This window comes from Echinops telfairi, unplaced genomic scaffold, assembly GCF_000313985.2.
Source record: "Echinops telfairi isolate 266 unplaced genomic scaffold, ASM31398v2 ScPeMD7_7469;HRSCAF=8507_0, whole genome shotgun sequence".
NCBI lineage: Eukaryota > Metazoa > Chordata > Mammalia > Afrosoricida > Tenrecidae > Echinops > Echinops telfairi.
Genome location: NW_022111372.1, coordinates 33,185,229 through 33,209,345, shown reverse-complemented (window position 1 = coordinate 33,209,345; position 24,117 = coordinate 33,185,229). Strand labels below are relative to the sequence as shown.

Genomic DNA, 24,117 nt, shown 5'->3' with positions numbered 1-24,117 from the left:
CTTTAAGACCCCAGATGCTATATCTTTTGATAGCAGGGCACCATCAGCTTTCTTCACCACATTTGCTGATGCACCTGCTTTGTCCTCCATGAACATGTCGGGAAGGTGAGCATCATGGAATGCCAGTTTAATAGAACAAAGTGTTCTTGCTTTGACAGAGTACGTGAGTCAAGACCCAATGTCCATCTGCTACCTTAGTACTAAACCTATACATATATGCACATAGATCTATTTCCCCCTTGTCACATATAAATATATTTACATGTGTACATGCCTGTATTTAGACCTCTATAAATGCCCTTTGCCTCCTAGTTCCTTCCTCTATTTTCTTTTACTTTACTCTTGTCTCACTATCATGTTCAGTCTTCATTTGGGTTTCCGTATGCCTCTGGGTTACATTGCCCTTGATCAAGCCCTACCAGACCTCCTACACCCTCCTCACCACCGATTTTAGATCATTTGTTATTCCCTTGTCCCTGTGTTTTCTCCAGAACTTCTGTGGAACCTTAGACCACAAGTCATAGGAATGCTACCATTTCAGTGAAGCAAATGTGGAATGAAACAGTACCTCTTACTTATTTCCTAAATCCCACCTATTGATAGGCAAAGAAAGTTGTTTTGCTGGGAGGTTTTCAATCCCATTCCCTTTGATTTTTTTCAGCTGTTCCTGCAGGTCATCAATTAGAACTTCCTTTGCAAAGAAAGGCCTATCTGATTTTCTCTGGAAATGAGAATTATTTCATTGCCTGGAAGCAGAAATTGAAGGCTTATGGTACTGGGAAATCATTGTACAGCAGAAAATACACAGTTTCCTAAATTAGAAATTTGAGCTGCAACGAGGTGTATGCGTTTCCCTCACCATAAGTGGAGCCGGGCGCCGGGGTGGGGGATTAATGGCAGATGGAGAACATAAGCCAGATGAGACCATTGTTAACAGACACCATTATTAAAATGTCCAGCTCTATCTAGTTCTGCATGATGAGGCAATTTCCAGCTTCTGCCAGCAGCCCTTACTTCCCTTGCTTTGCTGACTTGCAGACGGAGTGAGGACCCCTGAGGCAGACGTGTTCCGCGGACTTTCACTCCTTACCTATAAGGATGTTTAACCAAACCTTTTTATTTTGTAAAATGTAATGGTTTGCTCTCAACGAACTATTCTAAAGGTTGGCGATTCAAACCCCTCCAGGAGCAATCTGCTTCCATAAAGATCACAGCCCAGACAGCCCCATGCAGCCATTCTTTCCCATAACATGAGCCAGACGGATTCCATGGCAGTGGGCCGGGTTTTTGGCTTTTGCATTGGAGTACATGTGCAGTTTGCAGTACCCTGGATACTCTCCCAATCCCGTTAGAGAAGCAAGCCTGGGCACGAGTTCTTTAAAGCAAGCCTGCGCTGGCCCCCAACCTCACTGATACGAAAGATGGACAGATATTGAGGCCTTCTATAAAAACCTTCATTTGGCGTAGTGCAGTTGGAGCAGGAGAACGTGGGATTATTGTCATCTGGCTTCATCTGTGTAACTCAGTCTAGCACATTGTGTGTGTGTGTATGTGTGTGTGTGTGTGTAACTCTAACACAGTCCACTCTCTTTCACTTTGCCCTCAAATTAAAAGTCAAAGAACTTTGCACTCTATCTGTATACTAGAATAGTCCTTCCGTTTGTACTGTTTGCAGCCCAGGAATGTACATGGACAACCTATCTCATTAAGATATAGTCTTTTTTAAATCAGCTTAACCATTTCTCTTTAAATTTGAGAGTAATTGAGTGGTAACTCTATCCTAACCACAGTGCTAGGTGCCGCATAAACAATGATGCAAAGAAAGGATCTTTGACCGCGAGGTTTGATGTAGAAGGTAGACATGAATGTGTAGCAGTGAACGCATGAAAAGTCTCATGCATGCTAGAACAAAGATTCTTACCAATCCTATGTAAATGCCAAGTGAAGAGCACAAAGGAGGCTACCTAAGAGTGAAATAAAACAGTCATCAAAAATAGAATGCTGCTTGCAAGAAGAGCTAGATGGTGCCTGGTTACCACGCCCAGTTGTTCTGCAAAGGACCACATTAGAAGGTGCTGAATAGAATGGGGGGAAACGTGAAGCAAATCTCAACCACAGAAAAGAGACTGGTAGGAGGGAGGCTGGTGGGACCCCTGAGACTAGGGCCATTGGTCACCCCTCACGCCTGGAACGGAACTCAGCCTTGTGGTGGAAGAATCAGCCATTCAAGGTCAAATGGGTAGGCAGTCCTTCCCCGGTGACGGAGCTCAGATAGTTCACAGAGGGAAGAACAGAGACGGAGAATACTGGAGGGATGGGACCAGCGACGGTCTACTGAGGAGGTGGCAGTGGATGCGTTGGAACAAAGTGTATGTAAACTGTATGTAAAACTGGTGATCGACTCAGTCCTGCTCAGGATATCGAGGAATTCAGTGTGGGCAGACTGGGTCAGAGCCCCTGCGGGAGCGTCCATCACAAAAATACCAACTGGACATTTACATTCCCCTGTTTCCCAGGTAGCACAATGTCATGAGCTGAACTGTAGGGACATTGTGGTCATGATATAAATGCATTTATATTGAACTGCTTGTGGTTAGGCAGTTACCAATTGTCCATCTAACATATTAAAAAGTAAAAAAAAAATCTTATGAAGCCTTCTATCACAAAATTTGGCAGAATATGGGTTAAACATGTCCTGTATTTTCAGAACATTACCACCTTCCGCCTATTTTTTCTAGTTCAGTTTTGTTTGTTTTTTCCCAGCTGCCATTTCTTTTGCTCCTTCCTTCCAAGGGAATCCTTTAATTTTCTTATTCTCCTTAAGCCTTACACACCACTAGCCTTGCTTTTCTTTGCCAAGCGCACTTCCAGTTAAAGATATTGCTGACTCTTACCATTACGTTTGGGTTGGACTGCCGGAAGACCTGTGCAGGCTGAATTTCCATTCTTAAAAGTCCCTTGTAATTTAGTTATTGCTTCGCTAGGGTTCCATCCAGAAAATACCCTGGGGCTGGCATTTTTATTATTGGCATCCTTCCTTCTGGTCTTATAGTGAGTCTCAGTTTAAAGAAAATGTTTTTAAAGCAATGCATCACATCAGCAAGCAGTCTTTCATTCCCTGGGCACGGCCTTCTTTTCTTCATGTCACAGAAAAGACAGAGCCAGCACACAGCTCTCAGCAGGAAGTGGATACGTGCTGGGGCAGAGAGGATGTATTCACCGGAGATGCGGGAGAGCTGTGGATTCCAGAGAAGTCGCGGGCCTTGGTTCACAGGAAACTGAAGCCTGGCATTTTGTAGATGCTTTCTAACACCTTTTCAAAGCAGGAGTCTGACGGGAGGCCAGCAAGATTGCAAAGGCTCTGGGACCCAATTTTTTACTGCTTCTTAACGGCAAGTTTAGAGGGACACATTAAGAGAAACTCAATTTCCCCAGACACCACCTATTATCTACCAAGTGCCAGGTGTCAGGCTAGATCCTGTAGACAGAAAGAGATATTTAAACCTCAACACTGTAGAAGTTGGCTCACTAGTGACGAGGCGAAGCGGAGGAGGTACAGAGTCGGCTTCTCTACAGCAGTGAGGGATGCTGCCATAATAGGATGAAGCAGGCAAGATGGTTGTAAGGGGAGAGTCCACCCAGGGCCCGACCTTGCTGCAGGCAGACCTGTGTCTTTTAACCCTGCAGGGCCACTGAGATCTTAATTAATCTACAATAGTTCCACCTCACTCGGCCAGAAACTGCAGTTACAGGGCTTAATACCATAGGTGACTGTGCTATTACACATCCAGCGTTCATTAGGAGTTTTACCCAGCTACAACCTGACCCACAAAGATGCAGATTCAGTGTCTGTGTTAGAATGAGTTCAACTGTGCTTACAGGTTGTACAGAGAGAATTGCTTCACACAATATTTTGATTGTCCAAATTAAAGGGCATTTCTAGTAACCTGTCAGTGCGGCCAAGTAACCCCTCTTCAGAATAACAAATGGAAATAAGATGGTTTGAGTTAAAGAAAATATTGTTCTCCTAATAGAGATTTTTAGAGTATCTGTTTAAGGTCAATTTTAGGGCATCATTGGATTACTGGAAACTACTAACGTGTTTAATATATATAGGGTGTGTTTTGCCATATTGACAAGAACTAGTTAAGCAAATTCTATAAAATGTGTGTGTTTTATATAAAAATTAAAAAAACAGAAGAAAGAAAATAGGACTCAAACAATTTAGCCAACCTGTATTCCTCCTTCCTGAGTCCTTTAGTGATTTAGAGCACAGGGACCTCTTAAAAGCTAAACTGTCTGCAAATGGTACATTGAAAAAATATCCCTAACCTAATGCAAAGAGCCAGAAGGCACAGTGGTTATCGGCTCAGCAGTTCCCAGCACCAGACACTGTGGGAGAGGAGAGAGCAGTCTGCTTCAGCAAAGATTGAGTCTTAGGGATCTGACGAGACAATTCTACTCTGTCCTATTGGGTGGCTTTGTCCAGAAGTGACTTCGTGGCAATGGGTTTAGGTTGGTGTTATAACTTGACCCAGGACTGCAGAAGCCATATTTGGTTTTCAGTCATGCTTTGATTTTCCATAACTTTGAGCTCCTTTGAAATTCAAGTTTCATAGACTAAGTTACTAGTAGGGCCCAGAGTTCCCACAGGCCCAATCTTATAAAATTTGGATTCTTGTGTCATGAAATTAACCTCAATATTTCTAAAAGCTTCCTCCTTTAGCATAAGTTTACCCAAGAGGGTACAAGGTCGCGATGGCAACAGCCAGTGTGCGTCACCTGGTAGTGCCAAGTCAAACAGCTACTTCCAGTGATTTCAGCTAAACAAGTGATAAAAACCAGCTGTTAAAGAAAATCTGACCAAGCTTCTGTTATAAAATGTCCCTTTTCCCTTGAACAGAAATCTATTTATTATTTTAAACATGCTCTTAAGTGGAGGAATGTATAAAAATCCGTCAGATTCAGAAAACCATTTCCAGAGAGAAAGCTGGGCTCCTGGTGCTGCATGAGTTTAAAAAGTGGATCACAAGGCAGGCGCTGTCATTTCTGCAGCTGTGATGTCCCTGTTAGGCTGAACACATCAGACATCGAAGAAATGCAACCAGCATGTTCCTTAGAAGCGAGGCTCACGAATGAGACACGTACTTACTTACTTTAGATTAGCAAAGGAGGAAAGACCAATTGTTAGACAAGAACCTGATGCTGGTAAAAGAGAGGATCAGGGAAAACAAGAGAAGCCTGCATGAGCTGGTTTGACACCAAGGTCAAAAGAATACACTCAAAGATGACAATGACCTTGCAGATGGCACAGAACCGGGCAGCTGGGGAACATGTCGTTCGAGTACACATAAGGCCACTATGTGCCAGAGTCAACTTGGTATCAGCTAACAATGGTATACTACTTCTCTGAAAATGAGCGAAAGCTTCCCCTCACTCGTATATAAGACCAGTGAAATTTAAGGATCCATTGGGGCAGGAGTGTTTGTGTAGGAGCTCAGTGACACTTAAAAACAGAGAGAAGACTTACAGTAAGTCAAGATGGTGTGGGCACCCCACAAGTTGCATAGCCAGGAGAAAAATATACCCAAACGGTGGTTAAACAGGGACCACCTGGTTGTCCTTTGAGACATTTAAGACATTGGCTTATTCCTTTTGCCGTAATTTCTTAATAAAATTCTCCTTTCAAAATCTTCAAACTTTCTGTGGCAGAAATCACTAGAAAAGGTTTTCTGCATTGAGGGATGGGGAGCAAGGAAGCTTGGGTATTGACAGAGCAGGCCCAAGGACAGCCAGTGGAGCTGGAGACGAGAGTAGGCGGGCAGTCAGGAGGGAGAGAGTTGATGTTAGCCCTGGCTCTGAGGTTCTTCCCTGCCTGGGCTCTGTTTTGTCCGTGTTCGCACTGGTCGTTCTCTCAGGTTGCAAGAAGGAATGGCTCTCTTCCGTGGATAGTTAACCTCTCATGGCTTTGGGGTCCACGATTCATTTGAACATTCTGATAACTGAAAGTCCTCTTTGTGATCTTGTAAAAAACTAAATAAAAGTTTATAGCCCTTATAAAAATAGCTTCTTTATGAGAACAATTTCAATTCCAGAAACAAATAGAGATTGTTCCAGGGAGATTTCAAGTACACGTCTTTGATGGGAAGGAGGAAACAAAGCGAAATCTGCTATGCCCAAGTCGATATTGAGTGTAGGTGTGTGCAAGGCACTGCCCAAGATTTCATTTTACTGAACTAGAATTCAGAAATCAAAATGATTGTCATTAATGACATTCTAGTTCGGAGAGTAAAAGTCTAAAAATCAAGACATTGGCAGGTTGTGCTCGCGCCAAAGGTTCTGGGGAAGACATTTCCTTGTCTCTTCTGTTTTCTGGTTGTTCTGGGAGTTTCTGAGCTTGTGAATGCATCATTCTAACCCAGTGGTTCTCAACCTTCCTAATGCCGTGACCCTTTCATATAGTTCATCATGTTGTGGTGACCCCACAACCATAACATTATTTTCATTGCTACGTCATAACTGTCATTTTACTACTGTTATGAATTGGGCAACCCCCATGAAAGGATCATTTGACCCCCAAAGGGGTCGCGACCCACAGGTTGAGAACCACTGCTCGAGTCTCTGTCTTCTCATGGTCATCTCCTCTGGGTCTATATGTCTGTGTTTCTGTTTTCTCTTCTGATAATGACTTAAGTCAATTGATGTCAAACACATCTTACTTTGTATTTCCTCATTTTAACTTTATTACCTGGACAAAGACCCTGTTTCCAAATAAAGTGACATTGGTAGATATAGGATCCAGGACTTCAATATATTTTGAGGGGCAGGGTGGGAAGCGGGGGCAGACCTCTCATTTTATAAAGAAACATTAACATGCCCAATGCATGAGAAAGCTTACACCCTCCATTTTGCACAGCAGCACTATTTGAGTCCTAGTGTTCAGCCTCCCGCACCTCATTGAAATGCACCTTCATGACCTAAGACGGAGCAGGGTCCACAGCAGAAAGCACAGAGCCTGGGCAAGGCCACGCTGGAATACACAGAATTCAAGTTGGGGTGCGTTCCTTGGGACTGATCAATTGAAACATACACTAACAAACAAAGTACTCAAAAGAGCCTCTGTGGTGGTTTTCTTTTGTTTTACTTTGTTCTAAGCTCTCTGTAACATTTTCATATGCATAATGCTGTGTCTGAGTCACTGAGCAGATCAGTGTCAATGTGGTTTAACACCGGTGGCACAGCGGGTTACACACTGGGCTGTACTGTGGTGGCGTGTGTGTTGCTGTGACGCTGGCAGCCATGTCAGTGGTATTTCAAATACCAACAGGGTCACCCAAAGTGACCAGGTTTAGCAGAGCCTACAGACTATAAAGAACAGGCAGCCCACTTTGGAGGAATTAGCCAACCATATGGATAGTGTGGATTGGGTGTCAGATATGGAAGGCCTAATGAGTTGAAGCAGAACATGTCAGAGAAAGTGCCCGAGGATGAGCCCCTCAGGTACCAAAGGCACACAAATTGTGGCCGAGGAAGTTGAGTCCACCATAATGACACAAATGGAGCAGAGCAGTCTGGATCTTCATTTTCTGCTCGGACAGGACTCAAAATGAAAAGAAACAGCTGCAAAGTTCTATTAATTAAAACTTGGAATGTCTGAAGTATGAATCTAGGAAAACTGGCAGTTGTCAAAAATAAAAGGGAACTCGTGAAGATTGATATCCCAGGCATCAGTGAGCTGAAAGGGACTGGCATTGGCCATTCTGAGACAGAAAACACTAGCGTTCACTGTGCAGGGAAGGAAACAATCGAGAGCAATGGCATGGCATTCGTTGGCAAAGGACAGTTGAAAATCTATCTTGAAGTCCACTGCTGTCTCTGACAGGACTATATCTACCTGCCTTCGAGGAAAGCTAATCAATACAACTGTTATTCAAATGTATGCTCTAATCACTAATACTAGTAATGAATAAATTGAAGAATTTTACCAATGTCTTCAGTCAGAAATTTATCAAAAAAGCAATCAAGATGCATCAATCATTATCAGCATTTGCAAGGCAAATGTTGGAAACAAACAGGAAGGAACAATGGTAAGAAAATACAAGGGGCTACCCACCAAAAAATGGAATTGCTTTTTTTCACAGCTCTGTATTTAAAATTTTTTTACAAAACAAGCTATCACCTTCAAAGTAGTCTCCATTATTGCACTTAATATATTTGTCAAATCTGCGATTCCATTCTTGGGAACATTTTTCAAACACTGCATGGTTGATAGCAACTCCCTCATTTTTTTTCTTCACCTCTTCTATGTCATCCAATCACTGTTCTTTCATGCCCCTCCACATTTGTGGAAACAAGGAGGAGTCGCACAGAGCAAGGTCAGAGGTTTGTGGGACAAAAGAGGCATGCTGTTTTCTGCCCCAAAACTGGCACACAGATGACTGTGTGAGCAAATGCATTGCCGTGATGACAAAACCAGTCCCCCATCTGCCGCAAATCAGACTTTTTGTTGCACACTGTTACACAATCTTTTCAGAACCTCTAAATAGAAAGTTGATTAACAGTCTGACCTGGTGGAACAAACTCCAAATACATTTTCTTCCATTAGAGAAGCTGATGAACATCCAGAATGAGGTTTGTCATCAATCTGTATTTCACCTTTCTTGAAATGAGAAAGCTACTCATACACTTGAGTTTTTGTAGGCTGTCCTTGTAAGCTGTTTTCAACCTTAGCCATAGTTTCTGCAGCATTTTTCCAAAGCAGGAAACAAAATTTTACAGCCACAAGCTGTTCTCTTAAACTAGCCATCACAAAAATTGAGGTTTGAATGAAACTGCTTTTACAAAAAAATTCACTGTGACCAGAGAGACCCTTCCCAGGCAATGCCACTGGGTACACTAACTCAGAGCAAGTTGCTTGATGCTCACCTAGCAGGAAGATTGTGAACTATGAAAGCTCTGCCCAGCGGAGCTTTCTTCCATCTTTTTTTGGGGGGTACCGCCTTCTATAGTCTTGGTGATAGAAATGCAGCTGGAAAATCACATGATAGAATTTTACAAGACCAACTACTCATTTATCTCTAACATTTTGCAACAACACAAGGCTAACTTTACACTTGAACGTCTCTCCATGGAATAAATGGGATTCAAATTGATGATATCTGTGGGAAGAGACAATGGAAAGATAATTATGAGCAGCTTAAACTAGGCCAGAAGCCAACTGTGTAACAGACTATTGATTGCTCATATGTAAGTTTAGGTTGAAGCTGAAAAAAAATTAAAACAAGTCCAGGAAAGCCCAAATAAGACCTTTAGTCTATCCCATCTGAATTTCGAGAACATCTCAAGAACAGATTTGTTACATTGAGCACTAATGACAGAAGACCTGATGAGCTATAGGAGGACATCAAGAAGATCATTCATGAAGAAAGCAAAAGTTCACTTAAAAGACAGGAAAGAAAGAAAAAGGTCAAAATAGATGTTAGAAGAGGCTCTGAAACTTGCTATTAATTAAGGAGTAGCTAACGCAAATTGAAGAAATGATGAAGTAAAAGTGTTGAACAGAAAATCAAAGGGCAGCTAGAAAAGACAAAGTAAAGTATTATAATGAAAGGTGCAAACATGTAGAGTTAGAAAAGCAAAAAGGAAGAACCATTCAGCATATCTGAAACTGCAAGAACTCAAGGGAAAAATCCAAGCCTCAAGTTGCAATCTTGAAAGAGTCGATGGGTAAAAACCCTGAATGATGAAGGAAGGATCAAGAGAAAATAAAAATACATTGAGTCACTGTGCTAACATTCCACCTTTTCAGGAGGTAGCATATGAGCAAGAACCAGTGGTACTGAAGGAAGTAGTTCAAGGTGCATTGAAAGCATTAGCCAAAAAACAAGACTCCAGAAATTGATGGAATACCAAATGAAATGTTTCAACAACTTTATGAAGCACTGGAAGCACATACTCGTCTATGTCTGGAAATTTGGAAGACAAGTACTTGGCCAATTGATCATACGAGATCCTTATTTGTACCTATTCCCAAGAAAGAAGATACAACAGAAGGCGCAAATTACAGAACAATATCATTGATATCACATGCAAGTAACATTTTGCTAGCTATCATCCAATAACTGTTGCAGCAATACCTTGACCAGAAATGAAGGCCAGATTCAGAAGAGGATGTGGAACAAGGAATATCATTGCTGATGTCAATGAATGCCAGAATCAGAAGAGGATGTGGAACAAGGAATATCATTGCTGATGTCAGGTGGATCTTGGCTCAAAGCAGAGAATATTGGAGAGTGTTTTCTTGTCTATTCCAAGACGTACAAATGTACAGATCATAACAAACCATGTACTTCTTTCCATATATTAAAGTCTATTCATAGGGTCTGGAAATCTAGGTATAGGTCTGAGATTAAAAAACTGGGTGATGGAGTGAGTCATGAGACCACCTGGCAATAACTTGTAAGGCAACAGCCCCAGGCAATTCCCAGATGCTACCACAGTCAATATCTCAGACAAAGGATCTTCAGTTCAGCGGGGTTAATCTCTTCAGGTGTGATGGGAAGAGATAATGGTTTTATCTGAGAGAGTGATTTAGCAGACAAAAGTGGAGCAAATGGGTTTACAAGACTGGTTCTAGTGGTAGGAGTGATTCAATAGAATTTAGAAGTTCCATATATATTCCTTCCAGCTTGTCTGTCCTCAAGCCACTGAACTTCTCTCACCTTCTTTTGATCACTAAGTTCCGGAAAGAATATGATGTACTGTGCTTTACCCTTTTATCCCCACTCCCACATCTGTCCCATCTTGCTTAACTACCACTCCATTGAAACTGCTCTCTTGAAGACAGATGGCCTGTTATCTTCCAATCACCAAATGCACCTTTCCAGTGTAATTTTCTAACCCTCTTGGCAGCATTCAGTGGTGCAAGAAAATTTTGTTCTTTTAAAACTCTCTTCTTCCAAAATTTCAATATCGCTATTTGATGTTGAATATTTGATTGTTTGAATTGATATTGACTGCTTGAATGCTACTTCTTAATTATTTGCCACCTCAAAATATGAATGGAAAGAGCCCAGAACAAAGAATGAATGGGCAGGAAGAGTATATTAGGGGAGAGTCCTGGGCAGGAAGAGATGTGGTTGAATCCTGAAATTAGGTGAAAAGTGTGCCTGTTATTAGCTGTATTAGATGCAGAAGAAGAACAATGCTTAGGAAGATGTTTCAAAAATAAGAGATGCCAGATAAAAGAGGAACTTCACATCTGCTTTCCTTCGAGAGTGCTGTTTGAACCAAAAAAAGGGTGGAACAAGAATTATTAAAAGGAAAGAGAGGGAGAAAGGGAGGGAGCAAGGATGGAGAGGAAGGGGAGGAGGTAGCGAGATGAAGGGCAGAGGAGAAGGCAGAGGGAAAAGGAAATATCGGAATGAAAGAGGAGACAAGGGAGGGAGGAAAGGTTGGAAGGAAAAAGGACAAAAGAAAGATGGGCTCAATATGCTTGAGAAGGTCATCAGAAAGCCCCTAATTAATGATCATTCATTCCTTAATTTTAAGAGGAGGAGCCCACGTGGCATTTATTGTATGTAAGCACTGGGCTGCTAATTTCGAGGTCAGTGGTTCAAAAACACCAGCTACTTCTCAGGAGAAAGAGGAGGCAATCTGTTCCTGTAAACATGTGTAGCCTTGGAAACTTGATGTAGGGTCATGGTGAGTCCAGATTAACTGTTAGTGTTGTTGTTACATGCCATCAAGCTGGCTCCGACCCACAGTGACCTGCACAACAGAAGGCTACACTGCACGGTCTGCACCATCCTCACAACTGTTCCTGTGCCTGACTCCATTAATGCAGCCAGTGTGCCCGTCCGTTTCATCCAGCGCTTTCCCCCTTTTCACCACCTGTCGACTTTAGCAAACACGATGCCTTTCTCCATGGACTGGTCTCTCCTGACAATATGTCCAAAGTATGTAAGACAGAGTCTTGCCATCCTAAGGAGCCCCTACGGAGCACTCTGGCCTTCCTTCTTCCAATACACTGTTTGTCTGTCATGTTGCCATACTGTGGTGGCTTCAGTGTTGCTGTGAGGCTGGAAGCTGTCTCACCAGTATTTCAAATGCCAGCAGGTCCCCCAAAGTGAACAGGTTTCGGTAGAGCCTCCAGACTAAGAACAGACAGCAAAGAAGAACTCAGCTCCTCACTTCCGAGGAAGAAGCTCCTGAAAACCTTAAGCGGAGCTTTGGAGCATTTTCAAATACTAAAAGCCAGATTGACTAGGTGGCCAAAGACATCCAAACTCCCTGCTGCAGAGGCCATCCGGACTCAGAGTGACCCCACAGTATAGGGCACAGCTGCCCAATAGCGCCCCAGAGTTTCTGAGATTGACACTCTGTGTTGCTAGGTGCCCTCCAGTCTGCTCTGACCCATAGCGACCCTATCTGTGCACAAGAGAATGAAACGCTTCATGATCTTGCGCCGTCCTCACAGCTGTGCCTCTGCCTGAGCCCATTGTTGCCGCCACCGCGTTTATCCTTATAATTGAGAGATCTCCTCTTTTGGGTTGCCCCTCCATTATACCAAATGTGATACCCCTTTTCCAGGAACTTGTTTCCTGACAACATGTCCAAAATATGTAAGATGAAGTCTTACCATCCTTACCTCCAAAGAGCCCTCTCGCCGTACTTCTTCCCAGAAGGATTTGTTTGTCCTTTTAGCAGACCCCGATACAGTCAACATTCTCCTCCAGCACCACAATTCAAATGCATCCATTCTTCATTGGTCTTCCTTTCTCAATGTCCAACTTCCATATGCATATGAGGGAGTGGAAAATATCATTGCCTAGGTCAAGGTCAACTTTGTCCTCAAAGTAATATCTTTGCTTTTCAATACACTAGAGAAGTCTTGTACAGCAGACTTACCTATTGGAAACTATCCTTTGAGTTTTTCAAATAATTAGTCTATTGGGGGCTCTTACAACTCTTATCACAATCCATACATACATCTATTGTGTCAAGCACATTTGTACATATGTTTCCATCACCATTTTCAAAACATTTTCTTTCTACTTGAGCCCTTGATATTAGCTCATTTCCCCCCTTCGCCACCCTCCCTCCCTCATGAACCCTTAATCATATAAAGACATTTTTGCATGACGGCTGTCTCTCTTCACCCACTTTTCTGTTGTCCATCCCCTGGGAGGGGGTTATATATAGATCATTCTGATTGGTTCCCCCTTTCTCCCACTACCTTCCCTTTACCTTTTTGGTGTTGCTACTCTCATTATTGGTCATGAAGGGTTTATCTGTCCTCGATTCCCTGTGTTTCCTGCTCTTATCTATACCAGTGTACATGCTCTGGTGTAACTGAATTTGTAAGGTAGAATTGGGGTCATGATAGTTGGGGGGAGCATTAAAGAACTAGAGGAAAGTTGTGTGTTTCGTTAGTGCTGTACTGCACCCCAAGTGGCTCATTTCTTCCTTGTGACTCTTCTGTAAGGAGATGTCCATTTGTCTATAGATGGGCTTTGGGTCGCTGCTCCGCCCTCCCCCTCATTCACATTGATATGATTTTTTGTTCTGGGTCTTTGATGCCTGATCCCCTGATCCCATCAACACCTCATGATCACACAGTCTGGTGTGCTTCTTCCATGTTGGCTTTGTTGCTTCTCCGCTAGATGGCTGCTTACTTACCTTCAAGCCTTTAAGACCCCAGATGCTATATATTTTAATAGCCAAGCACCATAAACTTACTTCATCACATTTGCTATGTACATACCCATTTTTGTCTTCAGCGATCATGTCAGGGAAGGTGAGCATCACAGAATGCTGGGTTGATAGAACAAAGTGTTCTTGTGTTGATGGAGTACTTGAGTTGAGGCTCAGTGTCTGTCTGCTACCTTAATACTTAACATATAAATATATGTGCATAGATGTGTTTCCCTATCATTATATATAAATATATTTACATATGTAAATGCATGTATTTAGACCTCTATAAATGTCCTTAGCCTCCTAGCTCTTTCTTCTATTTCCTCTTACTTTTCTCTTGTCCCACTATCATGTTCAGCCTTCATTCAGGTTTCAGTGTTTCCTCTCGGTTACACTGCCCTGATCAAGCCTCATCAGGCATCCTATGCCCTCCTTGTCATCAATTTTAGATTACTTGTTGTTCCCTTGACCCTGGGTTTGTTGACATCCCCTTCACCTTTCCATGATCATTGATTGTGGATCCAAGAAAGGCAAAATTCTTAACGTCAACCTTTTCTCAATTAATCATGATGTCATCACTTGGTCTACATTTGATCATTTTGGTCTTTTCATTGAGTTGTAATCCACACTGAAAGCTGCAACCCTTTATCTTCATCAGCAAGTGCTTCAAGTCCTATCACTTTTGGCAAGAAAGGTTATGTCATATGCATATTTGTACCTATTTAATAAGCCTCCCTCTAAGCCTTTAATTTCTCTGATGATTGGCTCAGCCGACAGATTGAACAAGTGTGGTGAGAAATTACAACTCTGATGCACACTTTTCCTGATTTTAAACCATGCACTATCACTTTGCTGTGTTTGCACAACTGCCTCTTGATCTATGAACTAGCTCCTCGTGAGCATAACGAAGTGTTCTCAAATTCTTCTTCTTCTCAAGACTATCCACAGTTTATTATCATCCGCATAGTCCAGTGCCTACCCAATAAAGCACAAATAAATAACATTCTTGTGTTCTCTGCTTTAAGCCAAGATCCATCTGACATCAGCAATGTTCCATGTCCTTTTCTGAACCTGGCCTGAACCTCTGACAGTTCCCTGTCAATGTACTGCTGCAACTGATCTTCAGCAATATTGTATTTGAATGTGATATCAATGATATTGATCGACAGTTTGATATTTCTATTGGGTCACTTTTCTTCATAATGGGCACATGGGATATCAATGACATTGTTCTATAACTTGAGCATTCTGTTGGGTCACCTTTTTTGGGGAATGAGTACAAATATATGGACCTCTTCCAGTCAGTTGACCACATAGTTGTCTTTCAAATTTCCTGTCATAGATGAATGAGTGCTTCCAGTGCTTCATCCGCTTGTCCATTGGTAGTCTAGCTATTCTTGGAGCTGTGCTTTTGACTAATGCTTTCAGTGCAGCTTCAACGTGTTCTTACATCACCTTTGGTTCTTGGTCATATGCTCCCTCGTAAAATGGTGGGATATCTACTAGTTCTTTTTGGTACATTGACTTTCTATCTTCTCTTGATGCGTACTTCATCAGTCAATATGTTCCCCATAGAATAGAATTTGAGTATAACTTGAAGCTTCAATGTTTTTCTTGAGTTCTTTCAGTTTAAGCTATCCTGAGTCGGTTCTTCCATTTGGGCTTTCACATTCTAGGTCTCTGCTCATTTCATTATGATATTTGCCTTTGTCTTCGCAAGCTGCCCTTTGGGGAAAAAATCCACCCACCCCGTGGGAGAAAGACAGGGATTTGCTATGAGAGTAGAAAGCCCATATTTTTCCACAGAGATACTGGTGGTTTCAAACTTCTGACCTTGCATTAGCAGCCCTAAACATAGGTGGCAGTGGGTCTTTTTATTTAGTTTTACTTTTGTGTATCAGCTTCTGGCTACCCAGGTGAAGGCCATGAAATGGTGGTCAAATCCCCCATAAGTAGAGGAGATTACCTGTATTTATAAAAAATTATCATACAAAATTACAAATAATAAACAGTGTAATGGTACTGATATAAATGCTGTAGAATCCACGGGTAAAAAAAATTCCCCATTGACAAGATTATGGAAGGTCACAAGGGGTTCTAGTCCCTAGATCCTAAAGGATGCACCTATGAGGCTTCTGAACAAAATGTCTACAGTGGAAACCCCAAGGTTTGTGTTGGTGATCTTTGAACAATCAAGGGGAAACTACAGGTGATCAAAGATGTTGTCCACCCCTTTCAAAGCCAATAGATTGTACAAGTATGAGCTGAAAGAAAATGGATTTAAGTTATAGGACACATGGTGTGTGAGCAGTGAGAAAATGATCCGAATCACTGGCGATCTGGACATACCCCATTGTGATACGGCTGCTTGATAAGTGAGGGAGCTACTAAGCTGTGCCTGAAAACTTTGACAGGCTGACCCAATTTTTGAGCTGGCCCCAGTCCAGGTGGGAAAGCTAATGCAATAGAAAGGGAGTCCAAATGGTAAAGAAGGTGGAAAGACTGCAGCCAAGAAGATAACATTTAATGACGATCATTGTTAAGTTTCCTATAAACGCTGTGAAAATGTGTTTGCAACCCATGTACTGATCATTGCATTCTCGCTGGTGTGCATGAAAGAGAATATCTCAGAATTACCACTTGCTCTTCTTGTCACCCTCAGTGATTAAGCTTTTCATAGGAAAGTGCTCCAAGTATAGAACGGTCAAGGAATGGTGTCACAGGAGGATTGGGTGAGAAAATCAGAAAATTTAACGTGGAAAGAACATGTGAAGGCCCAGGGAAGAGAATGGCAGCTACGGACACCTTTGAATGTTTTGTTGGTGGCACTTCAAAAAGGGTCATTTTGATTAGTTGGCATAGAGTCACTTCCAACTCCTGGTGACCTTATTTGTAAACGAATGGAATAGTGCCAGTCCCGGGCCATCCTCAGAATTGTTGGTTTGTTTATGTTCATTGTTGCAGCTGTTGTGTAACTCCATCTCATTAAGGTTTTCCTTTATTCTGTGGACCCTTTACTTCAAGGTTAATGGTTCAAATCCACCAACTGTTCCTCAGGAGAAAGATGAGGCTGTTTCTGCTCCTATGAAGGAAACCCTGTATAGATCATGAGTCAAAAATCGACTGCGTGGTTGTGATGTTGTTGTTGGTTTACTTTACCAAGCATAACCCCACTGCCATCCAGTGGATCCCAACTCATAGTGACCCCATATAGGGTTTCCAAGAATATAAATCATTTTGGGAGCAGCTCGCCTCAGCTTTCTCCTGAAAAGCAGTTGGTGGATGTGAACTGGTGACCTTGTGGTTAGCAGCCCAACTTCTAACTCACACAACCACCAGAGCTCTTCGAATAGAGATTAGCCTTTCCTGATGACATGCTGAGAGTAAGCAAGAAATCTCTCCAGCTTTACTTCTAAGGAGCATTCTCACATCATTTCTTTTAGACTGATCTGAAAGATGGGATAAGATCTGCAGTCCAGTGACAGCATAGCTAATGGCTGACCAAAGTAGTTGTAGTACCTGGACCTGTTAAACAGCGTCATCTAGGGAAATGCCCACTAACTGTACACAACAACAAAGTTACAGGTGGAGTATGTCAACATCTGAAGGGAATTCTGTCCTTATTTGTTGGACATTACAATGACTTAGCACATTATACCAAAAAAGTATATGACATAAAACAGTAACAACTGAACTGTGATCATTGGCTTTAAGGAAAGCAATCAATAGTGATGATGGGCGAAGCAAAAGCACGGTGGATCCTGAGGATGTTTGAGTGTGACTCACCCTTAAACGATGAACTCAAGTAAAATGTTTGCTCCTTGGCAGTTTTTACTATTTATTAGAGCATTGTGTTAGCCACTGCTCGGCTGTTACTTGGAGCTAATTAATCCTAAACTTCTGGCATTTAACATATATATTTACTTTTTAAGTGTTAAATCATTCAGGAAGAGAAGAAACTCATCATAATATTTACTTTGTCTTTGCAGATAAATAGAAATGAGTTAGAAATTAAATGCGGTTTTGCTTTCTTTGCTCCACGATGTGGGTGGGTTGAATAGGACCGGTTTCATTTCCCAGACTGACTCCATCTGTGCACACAGTTGGGACCCTGCTTCGAGGTTACCAAGGGAGACTGGGATGGTCCACTTGGAAATCCGCAGTTACCACTGTGGGCTCTTCCCATACCTCAAAAATAGCACACTGCTCTACCACCAGAAAACGATCCATTTGTCAGCACTCGGATCATGAGATGGAATGCTCCTGCATGTGTATTTTTCCTCTGCAAAGCCAATCACACCATCAGCTGAGTCAATTTCCAGAACGTTCTGTTTCTGGAACAGTGCAGTTAGCATGAAGACTCTCAGAGGGAAATGGAAGCAGAAAGGCATCAAAGGTCTTTGTAGTCTGAGAAAGAACACATTCATTGAGCCAGAGGAAAATAGGTTTTATTTGTGAATTTGAAATAAATAGCTATATGTCAAGATACAGTGATATGTCATTTATCGCTGGATCCACCTTGGGAACTCATAGCTCAAGAAACAAACAAACCACCTTTTAAAAGCGAATTGCCATGTCACAAGCCTTTCAACTTACGGCATCTTGGTAACAACAACAACAACAAATAAAAGAGTGGGACGGTGGAATTTGTACTCCATATAGGAATTGCTTTCAAAATTTTAATTTTCAGATTGCTGAATATAAAATCGGGATTTCTACACATGACAAATACATGTTTGTCTAGTGTGAGGCGCCATCATGTCAGCCCTGGCTTGTACAACAGAACTAAACCCTGCCCCATCCTCAGAGTCTGTGCTAGCGTTGAGCCCATTGCTGATGCGTTCATCCGCTTTATTGAGTATTTTCCTTTCTGTTTGCTATTCTGTACCTTACCAAGCAGGATTCCCACATCCCTGGTCTGGTCCTTTTGGATCATATATCGAAACTACATGAAAAGATGTATTTCCATCCTTGCTTCTAAATAACTTTCTGGTGGTTCTTCTTACAGCACGGATGGATTCATTCATCTGTGGGTCCATGGTAAATTCCGTATTATCCATCAACATAAGTAATTCAGATACACCAGTTCTTCTGTGGCCTTCCTGATGCACTGGTTCACTTTCATGTGCCTATGCAGCCATAGAGAACAACGAAGCGAACCAAACCCATTGTCATATAGTCAGTTCCAACTCCAGTGGCCCTACCGGACAGCGGTTCTCAACCTGTGGGTCTCAACCCCTTTGGGGGGGTCGAACGACCCTTTCACAGGGTTTGCCCCATTCATAACAGTAGCAAAATTACAGTTATGGAGTGGCAACAAAAATAAGTTTATGGTTGGGAGGGCCACCACACATGAGGAACTGTATGTAAGAGTTGCTGCATGAGGAAGGTCGACGAACTGCCCAGAGGGCTTACAGAAGCAGGCTGCCCCCTTCTTCTCCCACAGAAGAGCTTTCTCCTGTAGGGTGCACTGGGCTCACTCACTGACCTTTCCGTTAGCAGCCAACGCCTTCCCCACTGCCCCACTAGGCTCCTTTGACAATCAACAATGAAACAAACCAATGAACCACCTACTGCCACCGGGTTGATTCTGGCTCCTCCCAGATAGCAACCCTACAGGACACAGAAGAACCAGCCCCTTAGTGTTCCTGAGACCATAAATCCTCATGGAAGCAGACAGCATCATCTTTCTCCCAATGAACAACTGGGGGGTGTTTGAACTTCCCACTTTGTGATTCACAGCCAAACATTTAACCCACTGTACCAGAAAGACTCCTTTGAAAATCAATAGGTTTTAGTAAAACATGTAATATATTTATGAGAAAGTTATGGCCTAGCATCATTATGACATGTGCTTGTAATACCAATAACAAAGAAGACAAAAAGAGTCCCCATGAAAAAATAAGTGAGGTATAAAGAGTTATGTCACTAGTAATGATCTGCATATACAATTGCATTTTAAAATGGCTAGTATCATCTGACATTCTAGAATATTTGTCCTAAGTTACCAAAGTAAATGATAATGAGTTGCTTGGCATGTACTAATATAAACTTTCTTCCCCAGATGCAAAGAGTCTGGCTGAAATGCTTATGAGGTAAGAACAAGACCTACTATCTATGATCATTTCTAAAAGAACTATGTCAAGCTTGCGGTGATGATATTTTTTCTTATTTTGATGATGATATTCTGACATAACACATTTTCTTTTGGCATGTAATGTTTATTCTTTATTCCAAATGCCTGTGCAACACTTGGTTGCATATGTAATTTTTAATAAGATATTTTATACACATCATATGTTATTCGTTTATTGTGTGGACTCAACCAATAGACTACTTCCATTCACCTGGGATCCAAGCGGCACTTTGTAGAGAAGTAGCTTTGGATTTGCTTTTAATTAAGTATCACTTTTGAGATTTAGCCTTTTACCTAGCAGAGTTAGAGAGAAATCTCACCTCCCATGTTACTTCCCAAAGACATGTTTACATGACCACAAAGAATTTTACAACAATTTAAATCCTAGGTTAGGGAGGTGGAGAAATCAAGAATCACTCTTCAATGTTCTGTATAATTAGATGAAAACGGGTGCTACGCTTTGAGATTCCGGAGGCAGAGAAGTAGTCTAGCCTGTATTGTTTTCAGAAGAAGGTTACTAGTGGTAACGAAAAGACCTGTTCTGACCATGTGGAATGTGGGATACTTTTTAGGCGTCCATTCAAGGTGTCAAATAGACAACTGGAAGTGAGAGTCTGGAGCTCAGAGAGGAGGCAAGCATATCCAAATTTTCTACAGGAAAAAAAATCACTCTCAAAATGGGTACCGAACCATGCTAGCTCAAAATTGCCTAAGAAGCTTATGAAACTCTACATGAAATGCCTTTCATACTTTCACCTTTGAATGTCTGTGCTTGTCGGCTAAGTAAGTCCTCTGGTGTTTTTATGGCCACGATAAGGCAGGCATGTGAATACGTGTGCGTTTGTGTGGAATCAATCTTCAGACAAAACATCCAGACAAACAAATAAGCCTGAGTCACTGTATTCATGATAACTGGCCTCGGTGGTAAAGTAGCTGTTCCAATGTAGACTTGAAAAAATGGGACTTAGGGAATGACACCCTACAGTGTTGGCTCTCTCACTTTGCTGGAAAATGCCAGGTCCTAGTGCCTGCAATCTAAATGGTGACCATTTCCTCGAGCTAGTGAAGTATTCCATTTAGAATGAGCCTGTCTTTTGCTTACCTCACAGATCCTCTCTACCTTTCCCATCCCATTCCCAGTGTACTTCACTAATTTCTATCCCCACTCTGGCTCCTGTAGAAAAAGCTTCTGGGCCCATGCCTTCCTTCAAGTGTGTAATTCTTCTGGCTCCTCCCTCGACTTCACCCGCTCCCTCCCATCATGCTTACAGTTACTTCTCCTCCCACACCCAAACAAAAAAGCAAACTCGCTTCCGTGGAGTCAATGATGACTCACAGGGTCCCTACAGGACAGGGGAGAACTTCCTCATCTAAGGATGGAACTCTTAATGGGAGTAGAAAGCACCATCTTTTTCCTGCACTGCAGAGTGGTTGGGGTGGTTTCAAACTTCTGACCTTGTAGTAAGCAGCACAATGTGTAACCACGATACCACCACTAAAACCATAAACTTTGTCTTCCCAAATCCCCTGCATCCATCATCTGCTTTTTCCAACACATTCAGTGTTCTTTTAGTTGGCATTTGGTATTAGCTTCTCTGAGGTCCCTCCCCCTTTTCATGAGCCACAGAGCAAGACATTAGAAAGCATCCTCTCTGTTAATAGAACAATTACTGTGGCTGCAAGACCACCTGTTGATATGAGCAAGAATTAACACTGGTGTTCTCAGTTGTCAGTTGCAAACATGAAATTAGGAATGTTAAAACCAGTAATTACTACAACTTAAGAGAATTAAGGTGTGTGGGGTTTTTTCTCTCTTAAAAGGGTGCAAGTGATTGAAAATGAAGAGACTTCCCAAGGTGGTATTTTAGATAATTAATTTAGAAGTAAAAGAAATGTTTCCCGTTTTGTAGGATTGAATCAATCCCAGTGGGTCAAGTTAACAGGCTGAGTACCAAGAGGATGTGTCGCTTACGTGGTTAGTTAAAGGCCACTGCTCTGCAGATGTTGGCCAAGAAATCTAGGCAAATGGTATCCATTGGTACAGAGAAGGATACTGGGTCCTGTCCTTGATATTTGCTGCTGTCTTCTCTGGAAAGGTGAGGGCTAAGCAGGCTAGTAGACAGACAAGAATGAAGAACTGAGGTTCACTTTCTCAACCAAATTCTGCCAACAATTAATTTGGCAGTCCTGCACAAGGGATTTCAGACCTCCATGTCTAGCTTTCCTGGCTAAAAGGAGGTCATAGTAGTTGCCAACTTAAGAGTGTTTCTAGCATTGTCCTTCTGCCATCTGGGCAGAGGTAACAGTTCATTTTCTACCATGTTCCAAAATGAGGCAGCCTGAGTATTTCAGGGAATTGGGTATCCTAGAAGGAGCTGGGGTGGCTTAGTAGGTTCAGAATTCTCCCACTGCTACCTGCAAAGTCAACGCTGCCAACCCACCAGCCACTCCTCCGGAGAAGCACGAGGCTTTCTGCTAGCACGAACACTGACATCCTGGGAAACCCAAAGGGGCCATTGTGCTCTAGGGCTGTGAGTACCTGTGTGAGCTATCTCAGAAGGTGCAACCCTATGCTGATCCAGGAACGAGGAGCCTAGAGCCCAGGTGCCATTTCTCTTGCCTAAATGTCATGCCTAGAGACAGGCCTTCATTTCCCCATGTAAATCATGTCAAATAGGAGAAAGTCCACCCGTCCCATCCAGGTAGCATGGGTTTTCATTGTATGTTTGCCGTTGTGGGGGTGCTGTCAATAGGACTCTCACGAGCGATCCCTTAAGACAGAGTCGAACTGCTACAGAGAGCTTTCTTGATTGTCGTTGTTAACAGTCGGAGATCAACAGGTTTTCCTCTCAACAAACCTCTGGGTAGGTTTGAACCACGAACCCTTCCATTAGCAGCCAAGCTCTTAACAGATACTTAACCGTGCTTCCTTCTTTATGTGCTTAAGACAGAAAACAATTTGAAAGATAACAGCCTTCTAAGAAGTGAGATTGACTTGCTCAGAAGCATTAATCAACACGTTTAATATTCAAGGGTGATTACTAGTAATAGAGCTAGTTCAAAGGAAAAGAAGATTCAAATTAATTTAGCCTCCCTTGAAGTTAATAGTTTCAGGAGGTAGCAGATGATGAAAACCGACAGTCCTGAAGGAAGACGTGCATGCTGTGCTAAAGGCTTTTGTGACAAAATGGGCTCCAGGAATGCACAAAATACCATTGGAGGTATTTCTACAATCAGGCGCAACGCTCCCTTCTCCATGCCAAGACAATTGGAAGGCAGTTATGTGACCAAACATGTCTATTCCAAAGAAGTATGATCTGACACAATGTGGAAATTATCAAGAAATACATGAAAATACATTTTTGCTACAGATAACTTTAAAATGGTCCCAACTATACATAGACAAAGAACTTCCAGAAATTCAAGCTGGATTTAGAAGAGGATATGGAACCAGGAATATCGTTGCGAATGCCAATGAATCTTGCCTAAAAGCAGAGAATACCAGGAAGATGCCTACCAGTGTTTTATTGACTGTGCAAAAGCATGTGACTGTGTGGACCACAACAAACAATGGAGAACCTGCTGAGGACTGGGGATTCCAGAACACTTCATTTGTGCTCATATGGTACCTGTTCAAAGGCCAAGAGGCAGCCTTTCTAACAGAACAAGGGGATGTTGCACAGTTTCAAACCAAGGAAGGTGTGCGTCAGGGTTGTATCTTTTTAACACATTGATCCAATCTTTGTGCTGAGCAAACAATTCAAAAAGCTGGACTATACGAAGAAGAATACAGAATCAGGATCGGAGGAAGACTCATTAACAGATATGATAGAGAGAGGACATAGCCTCGCTTGCTGAAAAGGAACAGGTTTTGAAATGCTTATGGTCAAAACGATAGCCTTCAATAAGGATTACACTTTAATGTAAAGAAAGCAAAATCTTCACAACAGGACCCATAAAGAGCATCACGATAAAAAGAAAATACACTGAAACTGCCGAGGATCTCATTTTATTTGTATCCACAATTAACACCCATGGAAGCAGCAGTACAGAAATCAAGGCTCTAGGTACTGAATTGGGCAAAGCTGCCACAAAAGACTTAATTAAGTGTTAACAAACAAAAGTCCCATCTTGAGGACTAGAGTGGGTCTCGCTCAAGCCATGGTATTTTCAGTTCTTGTGAACGCCGGACAGTCCTTTAAAAAGAGCAAAAGAAGAATGCTCCTTGGGAGGGAAGATGGCAAGACGGAGTGTCCTGCACTTTGGACATGCTGTCAGGAGAA

The 24,117-nt window shown here is 42.2% G+C and overlaps 1 protein-coding gene across 1 annotated transcript in view; it reads left to right on the top strand.

Moving 5' to 3' along the window:
* DSCAM (DS cell adhesion molecule) overlaps positions 1–24,117 on the top strand; it is a 617,895-nt gene that overhangs the window by 551,234 nt on the left and 42,544 nt on the right. The window contains exon 28 of the mRNA XM_045284541.1: positions 19,763–19,793. Within this exon, the coding sequence (XP_045140476.1) occupies positions 19,763–19,793 (31 nt within the window). The remainder of the gene's footprint in view (positions 1–19,762; positions 19,794–24,117) is intronic.